The sequence below is a fragment of the Apteryx mantelli genome, chromosome Z (assembly GCF_036417845.1).
Source record: "Apteryx mantelli isolate bAptMan1 chromosome Z, bAptMan1.hap1, whole genome shotgun sequence".
Lineage (NCBI taxonomy): Eukaryota > Metazoa > Chordata > Aves > Apterygiformes > Apterygidae > Apteryx > Apteryx mantelli.
The window spans coordinates 61,625,563-61,651,610 of record NC_090020.1 but is presented as its reverse complement, the minus strand read 5'-3'; the positions used below and the strand labels follow the sequence as shown (position 1 = coordinate 61,651,610).

General features: G+C 37.7%; 1 protein-coding gene across 1 annotated transcript in view; it reads left to right on the top strand.

Annotated features, from left to right (window-relative positions):
- DMGDH (dimethylglycine dehydrogenase) overlaps positions 1-26,048 on the top strand; it is a 47,143-nt gene that overhangs the window by 2,959 nt on the left and 18,136 nt on the right. The window contains exons 3-11 of the mRNA XM_067316433.1: positions 6,697-6,795; positions 8,095-8,259; positions 8,675-8,879; positions 15,388-15,636; positions 16,833-17,031; positions 21,679-21,848; positions 21,995-22,148; positions 23,054-23,219; positions 25,519-25,649. Coding sequence (XP_067172534.1) covers positions 6,697-6,795; positions 8,095-8,259; positions 8,675-8,879; positions 15,388-15,636; positions 16,833-17,031; positions 21,679-21,848; positions 21,995-22,148; positions 23,054-23,219; positions 25,519-25,649 — 1,538 coding nt within the window. The remainder of the gene's footprint in view (positions 1-6,696; positions 6,796-8,094; positions 8,260-8,674; positions 8,880-15,387; positions 15,637-16,832; positions 17,032-21,678; positions 21,849-21,994; positions 22,149-23,053; positions 23,220-25,518; positions 25,650-26,048) is intronic.

The window sequence follows — 26,048 nt, the reverse complement described above, 5'->3', positions numbered from 1 at the left end:
AACATGCATGAATGTAACTATGTATTTTCTATGTCAATGTTTGGAGTGGGTAGTATAAAGAATATTTTTGACACAAAAATAGGTGCTTTTTCCATTCACTTCCAGTGAGGCTTGGATGTAATTAGAACAAAATTATTCCTGTATGTAGGAATAAAAAAGAATGTTAAAGCAACAGCCTGCTGTCCCTAGAACTACTCTATTCATACAATAGAGCATTTATGCCATGCTTATAACTGTAATATCTGAGTGCCTTTCAGAAGCACATTAAAGAGGATGACTCATATAGACCATATTTGATTTGTATTCTCATCCTCTTCCTGATCTGAAGTTTGAAGTACTTCAGTACAGATGTTTTGTGTGTTTGAGGCCTTATGAAAGAAAATAGTAAAAAATAAAATTAAAAAATCACTGCCAGAAATGTCTAAGTAGGTTTTATACTTCATTTTACTTGCTTTTCACCAAACAAAACAAAACACATTGTATGGAGTTTGGAAAAACAAAATTCAATAATTATATTCCTTTTAGACAGAAACATAACATAGCTGATACAGTTCAGAGAACAGAACACCATGCATCATAAATATCAGATGAAATGTTCAAAGAAATACTTCGATTGAAGCATACATGAGTGAGTCAGAGACTGAAATCTATTTATCCAAAACATTTACAGAAAAAAATATATGTCAAAAGATCCCCTTGTTGAATAAGAAACCAAAATCATGGAATAGGCAGTTGCTACTAAATGTTTCCTTTGTTGTAGTTGTTATACTTTCTCACTCAAGTTTATTGCTCATAAAAGCAACCTCTCCTTCAGTATCTTACCATGCACTTCTTAGTGAAGTTAGTGATGGAACGCTGGGTGAGAAACTCTGCTATAAAAGTAGTGATGAACGTAGAGTGCAGCAGAGAAGATGCCTGCTCTGTCGTCCTGCTGCAACAAAATGTTATGTGATTAATGCAGCAAGATATCTAGTTATGAGACAGGTTAGAAATTAATAACTATTAAGTAAATGGTATAGTATCACTCTTTGTTGGACTCAGTGTTACAGTGCTGTGTTTGAAGATGAGAAAGTTGATGATAAATCTGTTTCACATGGTGTGAAAGATAAAACTGTCACTGCTGGTACTTCTTTATTACGCCAGATACTGTGCACGTATCAGTGGTTTGCTTACAGTGATGTAATGCTAGATACAGATGAAAATTACACATATAGTTAGAATGTGAAATGGCACATAATATATTGCCTGCAGCCACAAAAGTTGAAAGTTGACTTCAGATGTTGCTGTACTATGCCAAGTTTTCCCTCTTTCACAGTCCAGCAAGTTCTGCCAGTGCTCAGGGTCATATTTCAGCTGGATCATATTCCTGCTAGTGTTTCTGGCCAAAACTTTCTTCCACTTCTCAGGTCTGACATAAATTTGGCTGACTTTCATTTTATTTAAATGAAAACAGCACTGAAAGTGTGCACATTTTTATACTAACAATAACGAGACAACATAAATAACAGAGCAAGTGCTGCTCATATTTATACCTATCTGACAATGACAAATTGGTTGTTATCATATGTGTATAAATTAGGTCAGGATGCAGGCTTTAAGACCTCCTCAAGTTGTTGTCTACTGCAGGTCAGATCATTTTCAATCTTGCTGAAGCCTTGAAGACTAAATAGGGCATATATAACTCAGCAGATAGGTTTTCCCATAGTAATTCTTTGAAAAGGTGTTTTCTAAGAAAATGTTTAGCGTGTATCATTCTGTTATGTAATACTTTTTCTTGCAACAGTCAACTGATTTTGCTGCTGATAATTAGTAAATCACAGCACAAGACAAATAAAAACTTGTTAAGACTTGGTCAAACTTGCAAGGGCAGAGAGTGTAGGTGATAACTGTACTAATGCCAATTCCCTCCAGAATTCTAATTTAATATTAGAGTTAGTGGAAAATCTGAAACGGATTAGAGCAAACCAAAACTGATACATGAAAATTTCAATATATAAAAATTTTAACCTATGAAAATGCTTTAAAATCTCAGCATTTTATTGTATAGTGATCATTCCTAAGAAAACTATCTTTTCAGATCATGTTCACAAACAGCAAAAAAATCTTACTTACAAAAAAAGAGCAAAACTAGGAGCAGGTCTCCAAGTGCAAAAATGGTTCATCCTGAAACTCAGGAGAACAAGTAGACATATTAGGGGGACAGTTTGCCTAAACAGGGAACTCATGACTGAGATGCAGTGCAAAAAGGCAGTATAGGGGAGGTGGAAGCAGGGAAAGGCTAAAAAGGAGAAATTTAGAAAAATTGCCTGGGCATCTAAAGGGAATGTTAGGAGAGCCAAAGTTCAACTAGAGCTAAGACTTGCAAGGAACATTAAGGGCGACAAGAGGAGCTTCTAAAGTTATATTAGTAGTAAAAGGCTGAACAAGGAAAATGTGGGACCATTGCTGAAAGAAATGAGTGATTTAGTGGCAGTAGACACAGATAAGGCTGAGGTACTCAATGCCTTCTTTGCATCAGTCTTCACTGACAAGGTCTCCCAGGCCTCTGTGCTTAGAGCCAGAGTTCAAGGAAGGGAAGAATTACCAGCAATGGATGAAGATCTAGTCAGGGATTACTTGAGAGAACTCAACCCATACAAGTGCATTGGACCAGATGGACTGCACCAAAGATGCTGATGGCATTGCGATGCCATTCTCTATCAGTTGTAGAGATCAAGGGAGGTCCCCAGCAAATAGAGAAAGGCAAATGTTGTATTTCAAAAGGACAATCAAGGAAACTACAGGCCACTTAGCCTTACTTTTATTCCTGAGAAAATCATGGAGTGAGTCTTGGATCACATTTCTGGGCACATAAGGGCAAGAAGGTGACTGGGAACAGTCAGCATAGATTTGCCAAGGGTAAATCATGCCTGATGAACCTGATTGCCTTTATAAAGGCAATATGATAAAATGATTGGATTTTTGGACAAAGGGAGAGCAGGAGAGGTCATTTATCTCAATTTTAGCAAGGTTTTAGACACTGCCTCCCATAATATTCATGTATAAAAATTAAAACGTTTTGGTCTGGAGGGGCAGACAACTAGATGGTTAAAAAACTGTTTGGATGGTTTGGCTCAGATGGTAGTGATTAATGGGCCACCTGGAGGCTGGTAACAAGTGGAGTATTGCAGGGGTCTATCTTGGGACCCATCCTGTTTCGTATCTTGATCAATGATCTGGAGTAGGTGACAGAGTGAACACTCATCAAGTTTGCAGATGACACCAAATTCGGGGAACCAGTCAACCCATGCAAGGGCAGGGCTGCTGTGCTGAGGGACCTAGACAGGCTGGAGGGATGGGCTGAGAGGAACCTTACAAAATTCAACAAGGACAAATGCAAAGTCCTGTAGTTGGGCAGGGAAGGTTTTCAAGACCAGACTGAGAAATCCTGGGCAAACTGATTGCGTTGCTGACCCTGCTTTGAGCAGGAGGTTGGACAGAAACCTCCTGTGGTCCCTTCCAATCTGAATTATTCTATGATTCTATGATCTTAATTTTGATATAATTCTGCCAGGTTAGAGTTGTCTCCTAACTGCGCTCTTTAAATAAGGAACATTCTTTATTGAAGCCAAAAGGCGTTATATATGTTTAAAAATATTTTCTTCACTTAAAAATGTCAGAGAATTTCTGGTTTAATTCTGGCAATTAAATGCCTTTGAATTTGCATTATTTTATAGCTAACTTGCAAGTAATTTGTGGTTCATTTGGTTCAAAACTGCTTTACCTGACAATGACCACTAAAATGGAATTTCATTGTATTGGAAATACTTACTGTATTCAGAAAACTAAGAAAACACCAATCAGAAAATGTTTATATCAATAAAAGAGGACAGTAGAAATAATATGAGATAAGTTGACACAATTTTTTGGTACATGTAAATGGATTATCCATAGGTTTTTGAAAACGGCTGAAGAAATGTAAACAGTTCAGTAGTCAATACATAATTTATTTCTTTATTCAGTGTATACAGCAAAAAGACCTTTAGGACTTATTTTTTTTAAAAAACAAGCAAGTTTTAATTATGAAAGCTGCAGTGAAACAGCCCTGGGTTTTAGTCTGAAGAAATTAAAATAAGTATGTTGACAACAACATAAAACCACGTATATCAAAAGCACTTTTAGCCAAATATCTCCAGCAGTGTCTAGTGTGATGCTGATATGATATGATAATAAGAACAGTACAGCAAAAATATAGCAATATTTTTCCAGAAAATTGACTTAGCTCAGGAATTTGCATTTCAGGGACTTTATGAATCCAAGGTGCTGGCTTTGTGTTTAATGTGGCCCTCAGTGGATTTTTTGTCCTCCTACAGATTTGTTTGGTCACTTTTTGAACTCAGATTGTTCAGGTAATGAACAATACTGAATATAGTTAGGAATTGGAGACAAATTTGTGAATAAAATACAGTCACAATTGAAAAATACAGTATTGGTAGATGATTAACTTTACACAGTTTTCCATTGATTTATTTTGATATCTCACCCATGTGATACACTATGATACTGTATATTAAGTTTAAGATGCCAGAAGGATAAAATCCTCACCAAGAAAGTCAGGAAAAACTTTTGAAAAAGGTAGAAAAAATCATTGATCCCTTTTCTGTGAAAGGAAGTTAAAGGTCCTGGACAAGACATTCACAAAATATCATATTCTCCCAACACTGATTCGAGTTAGTGCTTCTCAAATTCCTGGTTGTGACCCCTTTGGGTATCTCAAAAATCCAGCAGGAATCATAGAGCCACTGCTGTTTAATCCACCACTGTTCAGATTGAATGGCAACAGTTTTAAGAAGCAGCTGAAATTAGTGGTTCTGAATGTACTAACCAGTAGGTTTCTATCTGTCTTTAACTAATGGCAACAATTCAGTTTCTCCAGAGTAGAAATGTTAACAAGTTGTTAGTGGCTGAATGTGTAAATACTCATTCCCCTATTCTGGAAGAACCTAGCTGCTGCGAGCAACTGAAAATAGTTAGCACCTCGACTAGCAAAAACACTTTAAACCAGTAACGACAGCCAGTTCTTCCTATGAAGATAGTGAGTTTCTGTCATCTTGGGCAGCAAGTGTGAATTAAGTTTTTTGAGGGGTGTGTAAATCTGAGTGCAAGCCATTTGCTAAGAGCCATTTGGAGCTAATTTGTTTCTGAGGAATAATATTGGGGCTTGAATGTGGAATTGCACCAAGAAAGATGGGTCAAAATGGTCCATGTTTTTAAAAAAATGAGAAGGTGTGATGTAATTTATGCAGTATATGTTGATGTTAATTTTGCAGTATAATGTTTAATAGGTTAGAAGCATAATTAAATTAGTGTGAATTAAAATATATCTTTACAGAGCACTAAATCTTGCTTTTGTTATTTACATGCATACAGTTATTCCACTAACTTTGAAAGTTAAAGGCTTAAATTATGGAGCATATAACAGAGTTGACAACCTAAAAGTCAAGAGTAGTTTGGTGTATGTGCTTACTAGGAAGCTTAAAGGAAAGTATCAAAACTCTACTACATATGTTACTTTCCATCTTTACTTTCCTTGTTGATTTTTTTTCTCAAAATGGTAGTGAACTCAAAGGGAACTGTGGTGTCCACTAGCTCCCTTAACTGTTTTTGAAAATCCTGTACTGTGCATTCATTTTAATATATCTATTATAGTAAATGGAGCCCTTATATATAAAATCAGGTTCTTAATTTAAGCAAACTACATCTACGATAGAGCTCTATTTTAGTAAGCAAAACATGTACTGGTATGCTGAAATCAATATAGTAACTTAGCTTGAAACTGTATTGTGATTTTGCAGTTTTGTTGCCTCAACTTGAAATAGGAATTTCAGCAAGATGTTCAATTCAGGAAATACAAACAAATATCCTTAACTTCAGTGAGACTTAAACTTCACTTTTTGCTGAAGATCCACAGTTACAAATGTCATTAGACTAGTGCAGATGTCTCTAATGTAGACAGGTGAATAATTTGCTTAAATATAAAAGTGGCTGTAGTAGTTTTTGATTTAATACTTACATGAGCCCAAAAGGATTCAACAGCTATGCAAAGTCAAACCTAGTAAAATGATGTACAAAATACATATAGTAATTTCTTCAGCTACCTCTGAAATACAGCAGTTGCTCTTTTACTGCTGCAACATGAGACAACTGATGAGACTAGAAGAATGTTGTCTTCCGCCACCCTGTTGTTCAGGAAGGTCATCACTTTTGTTCAGATTTGATCTTTGTGAAGGTTTCGTTTCTATTTCATGTCCATTTGCAAAAGGCAAAATGTCCTGCTACAGGACTTCTAGCAAATACCTTTAGAGACCTTTAGAGATCAGGAACTGAGTTGTATGTCTCTTCCAAAAGATTTGGAACAGACAACTGAATAATTTAAGGGAGAAAGGAAATCACAGGAGAGAACAACTGCAATTGTATCATGACTTGACAAAATTGATGAGAAAAGACAGGTGGAAAAATGTGTGCAGAGGACAAGAATGCCATAAGTAAGGAAAGGATTTTATTTTTATTTTTATTTTTGTAGTGGTTGGCTCCATTCATGTGTTACTTTTCTTTACAGTAACTTGACAGTTCCTTTTTGAATGACAGCTGGAAGGAGAGAAAGAAAACACTCCATTTCTAATCATATCCTTATGTTGTTTCTATTTTTTATTTGAGGCTGGTTTAACTACTTACTTTCATCCTGGAATAAACCTGAAGAAAATCCATTCTTACAGCATCAAACTATATGAAAATCTGGAAGAAGAGACTGGACAGGTAATCTCCTTAACTTTTGAAATATTAATTCAGATCAATATTAATCTTAATAAGAGTTTTACAGAAAAGTTTGGGGTTGACAAGTTGTGTACCCCTTTGTTAATGATTATCATAAGGCTCCCCTTTTATTGAAATATATTCTCCTCCCTGCATATCTATGCTATAGTCTGGTGCTTATTCACTAAATATTTTAGATGGTTTCCAGGATCCCTCTAATCTTTAAGAGAGTGGTTTTCATCAAACATCTCAGAAGCTCAGCAGCCTGAGAGTGTGCAGCTCTCTATAGGAGTTAAAATAGCATCAAGGATCTGGAATGAACGGATTGATTATTATACATTCCTGCTTTAAACATACCTGCTTGAAAATACATGTGATATGATGCTGTCTGTACTTGAGAAGATTGCTGCAATTCTTCCTGTCCCTTTTCAGAGCTGTGCTTTTACTTAGTGACTTAAGGAATGGGTATGTAGAGAATGGGTATGTGGAGAAGCATGGGAGTCATTTTTTTTATCTGTCATCATTCAGCCATATAGATTCCATTCACCAAACATATGCTTGCTTCAGGCTGCAGCAGAAACTTCAGGAGAAACTGCATGATCCTCACCTTGCTAGTCTACTAACTTGATAATTGTCATAAAATGCTTTTTGCCTTTTTCTGCCGCTCACCTAAGATACTGCAGCAGATTATCATTGTGACTTCTCCTACAAAAAGTCTTATCTACTGTATTAATGTACTGTGAGGTAACAGAGAAGCATAAATTGAATTATGTGTGCCAGAAAGTGAGCATTCAGTGTCCGGCTAGATAAGAATTTCTACTTTACTAAAAAGAAAAGAAAGGAGGGGATTATTTATTGTATCAGTAAAGATGCTTGATCAGTTAAATTTATTTTGCAGTATCTCAATAGAAAATTATGCAGGTGATATATTTTAATATAAACTATTATATATTTATTTTCAGATGCATCTGATATACTTTTGAAAATCTGTGAGCCATAATTTCAAGTATTAATCAAATCTTAATTAAAAACAATAGTATCGTGACATTCAATAGAGCCTTTTTACAACTTTTTTCAAGACAGTGTGCATTTGGGAGGTTATTTTGGTCACATATGGGTTTTTTTTCTTTTCTCTCTGTGAGTCTACATTTAAGTCCTGTTCCTTCAAGGACACTTTTATTTGAGTCTCTTTTCAGGGATGGTAGTGGCAAAATTCCTTTGTGCTTCCCATAGCATAGAAACGTGCATTTACAGAGATAAGTAAAGGTCCTTGCAGTAATTCACTTTTGCTCTTTGGTTTAGGTCGTGGGGTTTCATCAGCCTGGCAGCATCAGAATTGCTTCAACCCCTACTAGGGTGGATGAATTCAAATATCAAATGACTCGTGCTGGTTGGCACCCAACAGAGCAGTACTTAATCACACCTGAGAAAGTGCAAGAGTTGTTTCCCTTATTGAACATGGATACGGTAAAGAACCTAATTTTATGAAAAATAATGTCTATTGCAATTAAATATTGGTCTACCAGATATGTAGATCTGGGGTTTGTTTCTTTAATATAATTTATATAAAAGATTCTTGTTTTGCAGTGGAAAAAAAAAACAACCTAAAATCAGACTTGCATGCATTTCAGTGCATATTCTATACCATAGTATTAAGCACTGTGACCTTGGTTGCATGGGAGAACTGAGGATTTTGCTTCCTTAGAAGTACTGTTTAGTCAGCTAGCTTTAGCTTTTAGAACATTATATAGTTTTAAAATTTGTTTTGATTTAACTCCTTAAGGTTTACTGAATTCCAGAAATATAACAATTTTAAAACAAAGTTAGTTGACTTCAGTAAATTTTATTTTCTTTCATTTTGTGTGATTTTACCTCCACTTAGGTTTTGGCTGGCCTGTATAACCCTGGAGATGGTCATATTGATCCCTACTCTCTCACTATGGCCTTGGCTGCAGGAGCCAGAAAATACGGTGCTCAGTTAAGTTACCCAGTTCAAGTGACTAATCTGAACTCCCGATCAGATGGGACATGGGAAGTTGAAACTCCACTTGGAGTAATTCAGGCAAAAAGAGTTGTGAACACTGCAGGTAGGTTTTAACATAAGTATTTGTATACTCTTGAGATTTGCAAACTAGTTTATACTGAACATCTGTACTGAATTGTCTGGATTATAGAAATAGGTAATAATGTCTAGTAAAGGACAACTAACTTAAATGCTAATTTTTCATGATATTGTGAAAGTGATACATGTAGACTGTATTTTACCACAAACCAAATGAATATTCAAAGACATAATAATATTTCTTTCTGGTTAGTCTCCAACAAGCAGTTAGTAGCTAGACTGTCTTGTTAGATTTTAGAAGCAGAGGAGACCTTTACTAGTCTACAGTAAACTGTGTAGAAGAGACAGGTTATTGCCTATGCATCTTGTCCTCTAAAATTAGAGGACCTCTTATAAGTGCTACTTAGGAAGGGAAAAGGGATGTACAAATGAAATAGAAGCGTCTTTGCTGTTTTTTCAGAGACTGAGGATTTGCAGCCAGTAAGATAACACTGCCTATTTCGGTATTATCTTTCTCTAAGATTTGACCCTGTCCACATATCCTTGAAACAAAAGATTTTTGTTGCCCTTTGATTAGTATTTTAAGCATGTACTTGGCTTAACAATACATTTTTCCATGTAATAAAAATTTCTTAACTCAAAGGAGCTTGTATTTACATATGCATTTTTTATATTCTTCATTGTGTTAAAGAAGCCAAACTGATGTTTCTGTTTCAAAGAGCTTTTGGGCAAGAGTCCTTCAGATTTGTTTCTGTTTTCCTAAACAAATCAGTAGGTCTAAAAACCTGTATGCAAACTAAACACTTCTTTTTATACCACTTCGTGGTTGGTGGGTAGAATAACTATGGCTGGTAGTTGGAATTACGAGTGAGTTGGACTGGAAGGGAAATAGACTTGGAGAAGAGAACTGCTTGGGAAAGGTACCTGGAGATGGCTGGAGCACTGACAGCAAGTGGAAAGTCTGTGAGTGAGAGGACTTGCTGGATAAGGAAGCTCAGCCTGGGGTGTACTGTAGAGGGAGTGACACCAAGGAGATGAAGAGCGGAAAGGAATCTGACATGATTCATTAAGGGAACTGGAGCTTTTTAAGCAAAAAGATTAGGAAAGATACTTGAGGATTGATTCCAGGCAAAACTAAGGTTGTAAAATTGAGACTGTGTGAGTTGTCTGAGGACTAAAGACTGGTGGAGGGAAAGGTAGATGTGAGTAGATCACAAGGATGAGAAGCCAGGTGAGACAGGATTTAACAAAGGAGAGAAACTTATTTGCACGTGGAGTGAGAGAAACTAGCTGAAAAGGGTGTGAGAACTAGGGTAAGAAGATAAGATGGGATGGGAAAGAGAGAAGATTGGGATAGAGAGAAGTCTGGAGGGAATGAGATGGAGGATTGAACTCAGAGGATGGGCAGAAGAACTTGTGCTTACTAGGTGACCTTCCTTTCGGGGTCTGGAATGCGTGCAGAGAGCCTTGTTAGATCATTCCTAGCTTTCAGACCAACTGTGAAACCAGCTGGCAAAGTGTGCTTTTTCTTCTGGTCATATATCACCCATAGGTGATCACTTGCTATCATCTTAGCTAAAATGGCAGGGATCTGTACAGTTCACCTCGAGGTTCTAAGCCTGCCAGTTACCCTGTCATGATGTCAATAGTCAATCAGTCTGGGAATGATCTGGGATTATAGAATGGAAAAGCAGCTCTTTTGGCAATCAGACCCCTTATTTAGACCCCAAACTTCTAGGCACTCATTATTCTGAATACTTGGGTCTGGAACATATTGATGAAATATCACAAATGTAGTCTTTTCCTTATATTTTTGTAGCATAGTTGTCTTTCTTTTGGTTATGTATCAAGTTGACATTAGGCAGAGTTCTTCTAATAACTGCTTTTCAAAGCTTATTGTAAAACCAGAATGCACCCTTGTGAAATTTTCATAGTCTTTTTCTGATTTAATAACTTGCTAAACCAAAGACATATTTAGTTAATTCTCTTGTGTAGCTAACTGTTCAGCCAGAATGAACATTTGAAGCACGTATTGCTTAACATTCTGGCTAATGATGTGAAATCAATACTATATAACCCATATCTTTTATAAATATTCTGTCAGCTAACATTCATTCTTTTCAGCCTTGCCTCATTCCTCTACAGATCATGACTGATAGAGTTCAGAGCTCATATTTTAGGCTCATGTTGCAGTCTGAGCACAGAAGAATACATCAGAGGTCTTTCTACATTCTCTCTCCCCCCCACCCTAACTGACATCTGCTGTGGAACTGGAACAAACTAGTTCCAACCAATTTTTAGCTGTTCCTTATGTGAGATTTCCATTTTTGAAGAAAGCAAATCCCTAATAAATAATTCCTGACACGAACTAACTTGTATTGAGCCTGCTGAAGTGATTTGCATCCTACTAATAATAGAATGATTGATTAAAATCTGCAAAAATGTTGAATTTAGTTTATATATACAGTATGTATGCATGTGTATATAAGCACACAGGTGCCTGCCTGCACGCACTTGATCTCACTACTATTTTATGCATATGTAGTGATGGAAGATTTTCTCCTGAGTTTTTTTTAAACAAGAGTTGGAATACATAGTTCAACAGATATGCTAAGTAATACCACCAGTAAATATTTCAGCATCAGATGTTTGCAGTCTCCACAATATAATCATTACAAATGTCCCAGAGATATAATTTATACCTTCATTTATCTCAACTATGTGTGATAGAACTTGACATCTGCTTCCAATTAGAATTTTATTTCAGTGAACATATTCTTCCCTTTGCCATTTTTGTGTTTGTAATGGCTTTTGCACATGGTTCAAAAACTTTAGACAAAGAAATTATAATATATTTCATTTAGTAAATCCCAGCTGTTGTTATTCTTGATGATTAAATAAGCAATTAGCTTAAGTGTGAACTTTTTTTTTAGAAGTACAATATTTAAAATTTGGTATTAAGCATACCTAAAGGATTTGCCTTTAGTTCAACAGCAATTGAAGGTCATATTAAGACAACTCTGATCGTAATATGCTTCTGGAAACTTAATTGTTAAAAAACTTAATAAAACTTAACAAAGTTAAGAATCAAAGACCTAAAATTTAGTCTACCAGTTCTATTTTCTTTGTATATGCTTGCTGTCTACATTTTCTCACTGGTACTGTTTTAATGGGTAAGCAAAATAGTAAATTTCTTAGAATTTATTAGAAACGTATTCTTGGAGCATCATTCCTTTTCAAAATATCTCTTGAAGTCCAAGCAATTTTGGCAGAAGAACAGGGTGTAATACTAAAGATGGAATGTTTTGCTACTTCACCCTGCCCTTTTCCTGCATGAATCATTAGCTGACCATACCTTAAAATAGTTGTCTTTGTAGGTCGTATGGAAATGTCCAAATCAAAATAAATTCCCTAAAATTGGTTTCCTGACATGTCATTGTATTCTATCATGTATGTATGCTGTCATCTTCACACATCTATAACTTTCCACATCATTTTTTCCCACGTAATTGCAAAAAATAGAGCCTTGTGAGTTTTCAGCATGTTTACAGATCTGAAAGATTTGTGCTTTTCCTACACAAAGATTTCATGAAGAATTAGCCCCCCCTTTTTTTTTAATCAAAGAAAGCAATTACTACTTTGCCTAAATATTCTTTGTCCTGGGAAAAAACTATGTGAGTTTTATTGGATTTCTCCAAATAGTGAGAAAAGTATTGAGGAGCAGATTCTCTACTGATTTTGTGGGAGGACTGCTTATGTATATTAGTTAAAGAATTTATCCTAACGATGCTGAGAGGTCTAAAGCACCCTTACATCACTGCAATATGTATAAGCAGTAGTTGTAGCTGTCTAGTCCCTGACGTGGGCTTGGTAGAAGGGGCACTCTGCATGGATAGCTGGCAAATAAGAGTGAATACATTCCTTTTTCTGGTATCAGTCAGCTCTAGGCACCTCTAGCCTCCTGTCAAATCCACACCTGTATTTGTCATGAGTAATGGAGCAAGACTTCACAAATGTGCTAGAAATTCAACTTCATTAGAATTTTTGGTTATTCTCTGTATAAAGGAGCATAAAATCAGGTTTCAGTAGCCTTAAAGGACATGACTATGACATGATTTCCTTGAGCTAATTTGACCAACTTAACAACTGTTCTATTAGTGAGTCTCCTCCAGGTTGTAAGGATGGAGTTAAGAAGCAAAAGTCTTATATATGATAAATACAGAACAACTGATACTGCTTTTTACTATTTAGTGGGCAGGGGCTTTTAACTGACCAAATCCCTCTATCACGCTGTTTGATTTCCTTATCCCCTGCATAACATGACTGTGAGCAATTGTCTAGTGAATCACCATGGAAGACTTCTCCCTCAGAAACTTTGTTTTTTTTAAAAAAGCTGTGAGTGTTAAACTCTGAGGCTAGTTTGTAATAACAGATTGACAGCCCTCCTAGTGTGGGGAAATGGCACAAGGCCAGCACGGCCCAACTCAGCTTTCCAAATTGCACTGTCTTTAGGTCACACCAGAGATGAAAGGATGTTTTCCCAAGCTGATGTCAATGAGCAGCGAGGGCCGGCTGGTTCCTGAGGGACTGGGAGCCAAGCACAGTAACAAGGTGGGCAGGGCAGGGGCTTTGCCAGCCAGGCCCCATCCTACAGTACCCTAGCAAGGTGATCAGAGCAGGCTGGGAGTGGCAGCCAGGGTCAGCTCATAGTCCGGACCACCAGACAAGCTTTTGGTGATGAGGCAGGTCTGAGGTCAAACAAGGAAGTCAGTGCGCAGGTCAGGATGAGGCTTTGTGAGGGTAACCAGGGTCAGACCCAGCCCAGTGATCTCCAGGCAGGTCCACAGTGATGAGGAAGGGCTGAGACCAAGCCAGGAAGCCAGCCTGCAGGTTGGTGACTGGATCAGTGAGGTCTATGGCCAGACATGGGCATGGCTGTGACATGACTTGAGCTGCAGACAGGCACACAAGCAACATAACTCAGGCAGGGCCTGAAGGCCTGGGACTGAGCTGCAATGTGCTCCTGGGCCCATGGGCAGGGGTGTGGAGGGAGGCCCTGGGGGAGGCTGATCAGGGCCATTAAGCCTTATTAGTGCCCTCAGGGTCCTGAGAGCTAAATTTTGACCAGTTATTGGAGAGTGCGGAAGTGAAGATGGAGGTTGGAACATCTAGATATGAAGCCAAGTAAGCAGTAAAAAGGAAAAAAAATTGCATGTTAAGCCAAGCATCATGAACAGAAGTCCCAGGAGAAGGGGCAGCTGTGTTAGGTAACAAATTTTACTGGAGACATTTTTACATAAACAGTTTGGGTTTAGCTGGTTACGCAGGAACCAGGCTGAACTGCCTCCTTTTACTGGGTGATCATCAGCACATAGCCTTTTATCTGAAAGGCCCTACTACCTCTTCTTGTTCTTCTGTTTTGCCTTCCCCTAATACTGATTCTTAGCCCCCCAGACACCCCTGGGACTGCTGCTTCATTGGATTTTCCCCCTCCATTCCTACTTCTCAGATCTCCATTCCTAGATCCAAAAAGTCAGGAGAGTGAGGTGGAGGGATATTCCAAGCTTCTTCGAGCAGCTGCCTTCCCACTGGACTGTATCTGTCTGATTCCCTGGTCTGTATGTTGCATCCTCACAGCAGGCATGAGCCATGATGCAGAATATGCCTGGCAGAGCTAACTGGCACAGTTAGCTTTGACCCAGGTACATCTCTAAGTGGATGCACCTTGGCAGCTAGAAACAGCTAGTCTTGAGGGACCTTAACAGAGAAGACAGGCCGTCTTTAAATTATGCCTAACAGTTTACATGAAGGGCCCTGAGTGTGCCTCAGTACCAGGGAAGTTGCTGCTCACTTTATCTGATCACAGTTTGTATCAGAACTTCTGACTGGACACCTGTGGGCAAGCATGCTGACTACTCACCAATAGGAACATCATAATGAATTGATTATTACATGAGAAACTTAATTAATACAAGTCACATGATGTATGAGAAAGAGGAGAGAAAATTAAATTCTTGAGGTTAGCTGGCTAAAAGTACTGCCTTGCTCTATTGGGATGTTAGAACTTGGCTACCCTCTTGGGTAAGTGTACAAGCTCGTTTGGTTGATAGTAAGAGACTAGGTTAAGATGTATGATGTGAGCTAATTTATTCTGCTTTTCAGACTTTGTGCTAGAACTGCAGTGTAGACGTATTCTACTGAAATAAACCATGGAGTTTGTGGGACTGTTAATTAAATTCCCTTGTGAATTTTCTAGAAACCTGGTTTGTATTTTTTCAGCTATATTTTTGAACAGCTATATACTAGAATAATGTATAGTGGTATAATTGGGAGCAAGGAGGTGAAATTATGGAGGGTATCGAAAAATTATGCTGGATAATAGGAAGGATAAATTGAAAATTGAAAATATGGAAAAAATGATATCTTTCTCACCTTCTGTAAAGCCGAATGCTTCCTGAAAATTTTTTTCTGTTTTTTCCTATTCACTGAAATAAGTATTTGAATATTAGTACTTTGTTTGTTGTCTTCTGTAGGCTTCTGGGCCCATGAAATAGGGAAGATGGTTGGTCTGCAGCACCCTCTCATACCAGTTCATCACCAGTACGTTGTGACATCAAGTATCCCTGAAGTGAAAGCTCTGAAAAGAGAACTGCCTGTGATTCGTGACTTAGAAGGATCGTATTATCTAAGGCAAGAAAGGGATGGACTTTTATTTGGTCCATATGAAAGACAGGAGAAGATGAAGCTACAGGACTCATGGGTAACAAATGGAGTCCCACCTGGTAATTAAAACATTTTTTCTTTAAACTGATAATCACTAGCATGCCATTTAATATGTATAAATCCCACCCTGTCACACTGCCTTACATGATGGAAAATGGAAAATATTTGCAATGCGCAACTGTAGTTCAGGAGCTTTTTTCAAAGAATGATTATAACCTATAATTAAGAGTAAATAGAAATAACACAGCAACATAAAAAGACTATTTGAAATAGGCACAAAATATACGTCTACAACATGGTCTAACCCTACTCTCTGAACAGGTGTTTGTGTGTTGTGATTAGATCCAGTCATTAAATCTGTGTTTTGTAGGCTTTTTCACCTGAATAGAGGTTGTTCAAAGCTGTAGTTCTCTCCAGTGTGCTGGCAGGGGCTTTGGATTTTTGGCTGTTCCCCCAAAGGTGATGTAGTTGTCAAAAAGGAACGCAGATTCAGCAAAGGAATGTCTTAGACAAAATGCTGTGCTCAAAAATAAGTGCAAGAGAGTTGTAGATTTGTAGATTTTTTTTCCCAAAAAAACCCAACCCGGAGCATCATATTGCTGCTTATAAAAATTTACTGTGTTATATCTAGGCCCCAGCTGTCTGTTCACTTCTGGACAGAAAGTGGTCTTAAGTCAATGGTCTTGCTGATTTAAAGAAGAAGTGTTTCCTGACATAGAACAATCAGCCTTGCTGGGCATTGGATCGCTTTGTCATAGCTTCCTCAAGTTAGTGTCTCCACTAGTGTCAAGTCCTGCTGCAAAGTGATGTTCAGTAATGCTCAGAGCCCAGACTGAAGGTTGAAATATATCCAGGAATTCACTATACGCCAAGGAGAACATAAGCTGACATAGGCAATATCTTTCCTTCCCTCTCCAAATTGTTGCCATATTGAGAAAAATAAGTCATTTTTATTAACATGAAAGGAAGTTTCTGTGTTTCACCGTCTCTTTCCTACTTCAGTGTTGAATTTGTGTGACCTTAGGGTTAAACAAATACATATAAAAGACAGTGTAAATGCAGTGACAATAAACTTGCTCCTACAAGTAGCTAGTGTTTTATGCACACCATTTTCCCCATTTGGGATGAGAAAGGCTTGAACATACTGACAAATTCCAAATAACTATGATACCTATAGATTGCATAACTGTATTAAAAATGTAAGTATTTTCAGCACAATTAACAAATATATAATATAAGTCAAATATTTGTGCAGGTTTTGGAAAAGAACTTTTTGAGTCTGATTTAGACAGAATAATGGAACATATTGAGGCTGCTATGGAAATGGTACCTGTTCTGAAACAAGCAGACATCATAAACACAATTGCGGGTCCTATCACCTATTCTCCAGACATTCTTCCTATGGTGGGACCACACCAGGGTGTCAGAAATTACTGGGTTGCTATTGGTTTTGGGTGAGTAAATTCATTGCTACAACTTTTGTCCATCACCTTGTTAAAATGGCAGTCTAAGCTTTGCAAAATTTTGTGGGTTCTTGGGGTGTTTTTTTTGAACATACTGTATGTAAAATGTAATTGTAAGTAGCCTTACTCACCAGTACCCACATATTACAAGCTCTTCCTTTTTTCTTACAGCTTCCTCATAATTCTCACTATTTTTCAGTTTGTTTCCTTCTACCCCCTTTCTTCTGAAGGACGATGTTAGTGACGCTTCAGAGAGCAGCAAGAAGTGGGTGTTTCTTGGTACTGTGTGTGCAGGAAGTTAAATCTATAAATGTGCTGGGCTTTACAAAACACTTTCCAATTCATTTTATGAATATCTTTGAATCGCATTGCTTTCAATAAGTGTTTGGCGTAAGCAGAAAATGGTGTCACTGAACTTGTGGTGAGAATAGGTGGTGCAGGGGGAACTAATACACGATACTGACTTTTGGGTGAAGAATTGAAGGCATACTAAGCAGAAGGTGCTGCTGGCATACTGGGTGACTAGCTGCTCTAGGGTTATGGACACAGAATGGGTCTTACTGGTGTTGCTCATCCTCTCCTGCTTATTATGATATTTTCTTTGAATGCCATTTGCATCATATATACTCTGGCTCCACTGAAGTCAGTGGTAAAACTCTTACTGACTTCTCTTTAATTATCTTAGTTTGCTCATTGATTCAAGATAAATAGAATGAACTAAATCCAATTCCAGGCACATGTTATTGAACATGTTCTGTTTACATTGTTCTTCCAATTGCCTAATTTGCTGTTCAAAATCCAGCTCAGCTTTTTCCAGTTTTATTTCAGTCCAAACCAAACAAACCCTCAGATTATAAGATAAAGCAGTATCACTAATTTGCTTTCCTAGGCCCCCAAATTAAAAGAGTTTGGTAATTTTGCAATGATTCATTGTGAAAGATAGTCACCTTTGCTGCTTGGATTAAAATAAAAAAAAAGAAAATTTTTATCTTTTAGTAACATTTTCAGAATTTCTACTTGCAAAATTGGTTTGCCTAATCCTAGTCCAGCAGAAAGACTGATTTGGTTTGTTAATTATGCTGCCAGTCTTTGGGGCCTTTCTTCCTTCATTGGCCTCAATGGGAGAAAAATCGAAGTTCCATATAGGAATAACTGAAGACCAGTATTATACATTTAATTTTCTTAAAACAATTTATTTCAGGAATTTGAATAATCTCTGGAAGTTTAGACACAGGTTGCAATTATGTTGCTCAGAAGGCAGTCTGTCATTGGATTGTCCTGTCTGCTTTTCAGGGACTTTTGACTCTCTGTTCCATGCTTCTGGGTCACTGCAGTGTTTCTACCAGTGTTGTAATTTTTTGTGTGCATTAGCAATCCTTATCTCACAGTCAACTAGCATGGACATTGTGACAGAGGACTTAGTGCTGTTAGTTCAGAGGACTTTTGTCATCTAAAATTAGCAGCAGTTAGGCAGTATAATGTGTAAAGAAGTTAATAAGTATCATTAGCAGGGTTTACAGCACTGTTTATTATTAAGGTTGCTCAGTGCTTCCCGTTCAAGACTGTTTTCGGTTGCCTGTAGCTTTGAAAATGTTAACAGAGTAGGCTAGAATTTTAAGTCAAAGCAGTGTAACCATTCCACAGAATGAGTTTATTGGAAGGTATGTTGTTTTGTCAGTGTTAAGTTTTTGGGGTGTAAACTTTCATTTGAACTTTCATTTGAAAAGCTCTGAGATTTTCTGAGAAGGAACCTGACATTTGGCAGAAATATCCTTTCTCCAGCAGATATGCCTTTTTGCCATTCTTCACAAAATCTATCCATGAGGCTAATTTACAAGCCTTTAGAAAGCTTACAGTTCATAGATACTTGATAGACACTCACTAAATCTTGCACTAAAACTCCTGAATTCTATCTACAGTGGTACTCTACAGCCAGAGACTGAATAGGATTTTTCTTGCAGAAATGAGATAGAAAATGGCTGAACTTTGGAGAGAGACACTAGAAGAGAGACCAAGGAGTGTGGGGACTCTGTGGACTCTAGGAGAGGAATGGAATGAGAAACTTTAGGAGTGGAAAGTAGGTGTGAAATAAGGGATCATAAGCAAGTAAGAGACAAGAATGAAGCAGGGACAATATGGAAGATAGGACAGAAAATATCAAGTCTGACAGGGATTGGAAGGAGAAAAGAAGAAGAGGAGGGCGGTCTGTATTCACTAAAGCACAATTTTCTCTAAATCTTCGTATGAAAACTGAGATTCCTGAGTTGTACCACCCTTTACAGCTACTTATAACATCCCAGCCCTGCAAAACATGCGTTTCATTCCTGTGCAGCAGAACTGCAGTGGAGATATTAACACGGTCCACTCTCCATTAGCCAAGAGAATGAGGGATATGGGCACCCCACGTAACTGAAAATCTCTTACACTGTAGGCCCAGCTGGGAGCAACATATGGGATCGACTGATTGCACAGAGTCAGAGCTGATAAGCTCTGCATTCTGCAGACCCCAGTTAGCCCCGGTGCAGGGCTGTACCCACCCTGGTGACCCTGCACCGCAGGGCTGCCTCCCAGGCTGGTAACCCTGGGGTTACCCTGCCATCGGCTCAGTGGTCTTCAGCCCGAGCTAAAAAGCTTCACTGTTACCTGGTCTGTCGCCAACCACAGTCATGCGGTGGTCTCTGTGCTGTGTTCCCCAGTGCTTTTGGCTTCAGCAAATGGCACAGCAAGACTTAAGCTGGCTAAAATTTCTTCTGGAGCAGGAGCTGTTCCTGGAAGCATTGTAGCCATGCTCACAGAACTTAGGCCCATGAACTGCCTAATTAACACCAGGAACTGCTCGTTCTTCTGCAGTACTTACAGGGTGGCACATTACAAGCACTAGTCTTTAGTGCATCAGTTGCGGTGATACAAGCTTGTACTGAGAATCTGAAGATTTCTGCTGAACAGGAGTGTGTTTGGCAGAATGACCTCATGTGTCCAACTGTTTTTTTTTCTGTTTTACTTTTAAAAAATGAAAAATTACAGATAAAAAACTACTATATTAAAATAATCTCATGAAGATTATGAAGTCAAGCATTCTAAAGTTAGGAAGTGTCAGAACTAAGCTGCCTGTGTAATTTGAATTCCTTATGCATATGCATTAGTATTAAATGACTACATCCTATTTGTTCCATAAGATCTTTGCCTATTTAATTCAGGGCATAGAATTCAGATTGCAAAGCTGATGGCAGCAATTCAAATTTGTTTTATCTTCACTATTCAGTGTGAGTCTCTGTGATTTAATTACTACGTTCTAATCTAAACTTGTTTTCAGGACAGAGTTAGTATTTCATCAAGAATTTTTCTATGGTGCTCATTGGAACATTTCACAAATAGCAAAGAATTTCTTTTCACATGTGCCCTAGATGGAACAATATTTTGGCACCTTTTTAGGCATGGTAAACTAATTCACAGAGATATTAAAATCAAATGTTTTACATCACTCGTTATTAACAATTAATTGTTGTCAAACCATTCAGTTTCAGTGTCCAATCTGAGATGCCTGTAGTTTGGCATTACATAGTGCTATTTGGCCATATCTAGACTGGGTGGTGACATGCATATTGCAACACACCAGAGATCCTTGTCTCCCACTTGTCCAGTTCAGGGACCTGGCTGGAGCACATTTAACAAATAGCCTTTCCCCTATGAAAATCAGGATGGCAAGCATTTTGAAAGTTCTAATTATGATGCTTACGTACAAAAAGGTTTAAGTAAGAGAATCTTAAATCTGTCATTTCCTAACTTTTGAATGCCTACCTTTATTGTCTGATATTGTTCCTTTAATACAGGTTTCTTACAGGAAATCTCCTCTACAGTCTGATCCTTTACATGCTCATTAAGTAGAAACAGGACAGGCTGTTGCTACAGATTGCCAGCAGAGAATTCCTAGGTGCATATTTTTTTAACATAAATGTCATGGAACCAGTCCTCTCCAAAATTATAGTGGAAGACAGAGAAGGTATTCTAGGTGAGAAAAGGCAACTCTCCCTTAATTCTGGCACCACTGCAAAAAAGTTTCCTAGTTCTATTCCCCAGTTCCTCCACCTTCCCTTATTTTCTGTGGAGCAGTATAAAAAGTACTCCTGGTATTTCAAGTTTGAGGGCTTCCATTCTTTAAAATTGTCTTGCTAGGGTTGTCTCCTGATTTTTGTTGTTGTTGCTCTTGTCACTGTTATGTAAATATTCACTGTAGCTTCTGGAATATCTCTGTCTGTTTTTCAAATCTCAGGATTAAAAAATGAAAAGGTGTTCTATTGCTAGAAAATGTATTATCTGGAAATCAGAAGTTTGAGAACTTTCTTCAGTATTAATTGTTGAGGACTTCTACCATCTCTAGAAAGGACTATTAAATTCTGAACTTCAGAGAAAGAAAGAGCTTCCTATAACCTTAAGCACCAGAATTACCAACACATTGGCAATAAAGTTTTGCTACTGGGAGTGTGGTAGTAGAACTACCTGTCAATGAAGCAATTAATCTTTGAAAAAAAGACAAAACAAAAAAGGAAAAAAATCAAAATATTTTAGAGGCTGTGTTAGTAATAAGTGCTGGTATTGATAAAAACAACTCAGCACTGCAGGTCTTTTTTTGTTTTTAAGATACGGCATTATACATGCTGGTGGCATAGGAAAGTACCTCAGTGACTGGATCCTTGAGGGGGAGCCTCCATTTGACTTGGTAGAATTAGATCCAAATCGCTATGGAAAGTGGACTACCACAGAATACACAGCAGCCAAAGCAAGAGAATCTTATGGATTTAATAACATTGGTAAGAAGATAATTTTTGAAGTATATTTATATCCTGAGAATGGGTTTCAACAAGGGCTGACTCTAGACATTGTGTTTTTATGTATATATAGTATGTATTCTATCTTGGTGATGTACAGTATACCTTTTTTTTTTTAATTTTTCTAGTTGGTTATCCTAAAGAAGAAAGATTTGCTGGAAGACCAACAAAAAGAGTCAGTGGGCTTTATGATTTACTGAAGTCGAAATGTTCAATGGGCTTTCACGCAGGATGGGAACAGCCTCATTGGTTCTACAAACCTGGAGATGAGACTGGATACAAGTAAATGAAAGATTATGTCTTTTTTTGCTTGCTAAATTGTCATGACAGCAAGGGCCAGAAGAGTTAAACTTCATGGGAAGCATATGTTTATCATTCATTTCAGCTAAAGTGTATCTGTTAGGTAGCTCTTCCATTATCGTTTTTAAGCAGATTTGTTTTTCATATTTTAGAATCCATTTCATTCTAATAGTGTAGACATTCCAAGACACACATCAAGGTATCCTGTAACTGTTGTGGACGTGGGGTATCCTGGAACAGCCTAGCTCACGGAAGGGATTAGAGAATAATTTATTCATTATAAACCTGTATTTTCTTCTTTGCTCCCTATTTGATCTGCAGCACATACTTTCATGCAAAAACTTATTCCTGTCTCAATAATTCTTAGGAAAGGAGGAGGCTAATCCTCCTTTACATTTTCTCTGTGCCTGCCTACCTAATCACATGCTTGCATCAGGGGGTGTCCAGCATATACCTGTGTTTTCTGCAGGACTGCTGGAGTCCTAAGCTAAATGAGGCTCACGAAGGAAGGAGGAGACGCTCTCTGGTGTTCAGAAAGTAAAGCTTTGGCACCTTAAATTCAAATAAATGATTCAGCAATGGAGCATGCTGTGAATTTATCCATGATTACATAATGAAAGACTACTAGTTCTTCTAACGTTTGAACAGTTCACAGTTTATTCTCCAAAATGGATGATAAAACATCAACCCATATCTTACTGTGTTCTTAAAGGATTTAATAATTAATCTGTGTTAGACCAAGGAAAATGTTGGGTAAGCTACCTACAATTAGGAAAGTCCATCTGTTTTGAATGATTTTCAAAGTGAAGAATCTGAAGACTACATTTTGCTGAAAAGAGCACAAAATGGCCAAATTGTGTTTTATATGTATAAATGCTCTATTTCAGACCCAGTTTTCGGCGCACAAACTGGTTTGACCCTGTGGGTCGTGAGTATAAACAGGTTATGGAGAAAGTCGGTGTGATTGACCTGTCACCATTTGGCAAGTTTAAAGTAAAAGGCACTGATTCTGTTAAACTGCTGGATCATCTATTTGCAAATGTTGTTCCAAAGGTAAATGGGACAGTGATCACTGTTTTAATACAGGATTTAGACAAATTAAATCTATTTCAGAAATGGAAAATGAGGCATAATATTGTTATAATATCTTTCAGATGCCAAACTCTCCAGGTCCCTTGGAGAAATTCCTGTGTTAGGAGATATATTTTACTTAAGCATTAAGAGCATGAACAGTGGAGTTTATATATTAGAGTGGCTCCAAGCAGAAATACCCCTTGGCAGAAATATTTATCTAAAGAAGGCCAAGGGAATCTCACCTGGAATTTTTTTACAATGGCATTAGAACAGCTTGGGAGCTGCCTATCTAAAACGGTGCCATGCTGAGGCAGCGTCAGGCAGCAGAGGAGAACAGTGGAATGTGCTCTTGCCTGACTGTAGCAGGATGATGTATTCTTCCTGGGTGCACAAGGGAGCAGTTTTCTAAGTGTAACCCATGCTTATTCCATTGCTCTCATACCAGCCCTGTTTCAGAGCTTGCTGCCTGGAGCAGGCAGGATTGCAAATATTCAGGCTGCTCAGCTTTCAAACTCACACCTATCTTTTTTCCACAAATGTGGCTCTACTCACAGCTCCTCAGAACACGATCCCATTCTCAGAAAAGGCACACTGTGACTAACCACCCCAGGTTTCTTATTCTTGGCCCTCAGTTCATGGTAGTGCTCCATGCGTCCCTTTATCTTCCTGTTTTCCACTTTCATCTAGTGTCTGTAACTTCAGAGTTACAGATGCACCTCCAGTCAGCAGATTATTCATTTTGTTAGTGCCATAGCCATGGGGTTTGCTTGTTTCAGCCCAGAATTTCCCTAAGTTTTTTCTGTAGTTGACAGTTTTAGCTGCTTCAGACACTAGAAGGAGGAAGCATAGCAAGTAGATCGAGACTATGGTCATGAAGGTAGGCACATCTACTCAGAGGTCAGACCCAAATGAGTGGGAATGCTGTGCACAAGAGTGGTGTCCAGTAGGCTGAGGAGAAAGATCAACCTGAATTGTTGTGTTACTTTTTTTTTTACTTGTATTAATTTTTTGATAGCAAAGTAGATTAAAAGTTCCCTGCTTGTCTTCTCTGTAGCCTGGGGTAGAGGTGGGGTAACTATGTCAACAGCTGGTGTGGATAACATTTGCTATATATGTGTATGTGGTGGGGGGGAAAGCACCCCACCACAGTTTTCTAGGAATTTTAATCAGTGTTGCCAGGGGGGAAGAAAAAAGATAAACAGCAAAATACAATGAACAGTTTATGAGTCCACTTAAGAAAATCCAGCATTTGCAACAGTTGATCCTTTAAGCACACAAAGTCTGGTACCTTTCATGTCTGCATGGTGAAATAATTCAATGAAGGTATGCTTGTATCACAGCCAGGTTGGGTGTGGCTAGCATCAGAGCCTGATGATTTAACTATGTATCTGTAATAGACTAGTAATTATATCAATGTAATATGACCTTGCAAAAGAATTTTAATATCTGCAGTATTTTTACTTCTTCCATTCATTGTCAGAAATCTGGGAACTGACTGGGTGATTGACAAGATTCTCATGAAAGCAGGATGAAACATAAGAGATTAAATTCTGCTTCTGGAAACAGACAGGCACAACAGCTATGGCACATTCACACTCTACTTGTATGGATGATGAGCATGCATACATTTTATGGGCACAGCTTAGTAACTGTTGCTGGAGATTTTACCTCAAGAGCTCACATTTCTACACAGAAACCTGACTCAGATAAACAGAGATAGAGATTCATGGTTAGCTACTACACAGGGCCACAAAATCATCAGGCAGCTCAGTATTTCTTTCTTTAAAGTAATGGGTTTTTATACGGGGCAAAGTATGTTATCCTTTTGGGATCTGAAGCTTTATTCACATGATTCAAAAAGAATATTTATGTCAATAACAGAAGCAGAATTTTTTATTCTGATGGTTGTTAAACTAAAAGTGATTGGATTAGTTTACACTGAAAATACATTCTTCAGTCAACTGTGGCTTAAGAAAGCCTTGTATAATATACAGTTAATAAATACTTATAGAGGCCTTGATACATCTAATTTCAAAAACATAATTTTTTCTATGAAGAAAAAGTGAAATTTCCACTGTAAAGTTTAAGCCTGGCCAGTTGTGTATCTGTCCTCTCCTATTCTGGCATAGCAGAACAAATATAGAAAAAGTTATTCTTTCAAGTAAAGTAAAATAGTTGAAGACTTAAGCACAAAGTCATATTTCCATATATTTTCAAATATTTAAGAATTGAAAGGTTTTATTTTGCATCTGTGATAATTATGAGTTCTACTCTATAGGTGGGTTCTACAAATATAAGTCATATGTTAACACCAAGAGGAAAAGTTTATGCTGAACTAACGGTCTCTCAGCTGTATCCAGGAGAATTTATGCTTGTGACTGGCTCTGGGTCAGAACTCCATGATCTGAGGTAAGTTTAATTTTGATACAGTAAGTACACAGTACTGTACAGTCATGGTAATATAGAAACCTTTTGACTAGGGGCCAAATTCTTAATTATTTCTCAGAGAAATTTCACTGGGTTTAAGAGAATTCTATGTATATAAACTTAGTTGAAGTGAATCCTGAAGTGTAAGCAGTTGCATATTGGAATGCCCTTGGTGTAAAAAGATGGACAATTTACTGATAGTCGTGTAATCTACTTTAATATAAGTAGTTCTTGTTTTGTTGTTGAACCCGTTTGTGTTTGGCATTGTATGGTGGAACACAGCAGGGTTGTTCCTTTCCAGTGTTTTTTCTTACATAGAAGAGAAAATTGGCATTAAACGTCGATAACCCCAGAGGCACTGACTTAGCCAGTACAGATGGG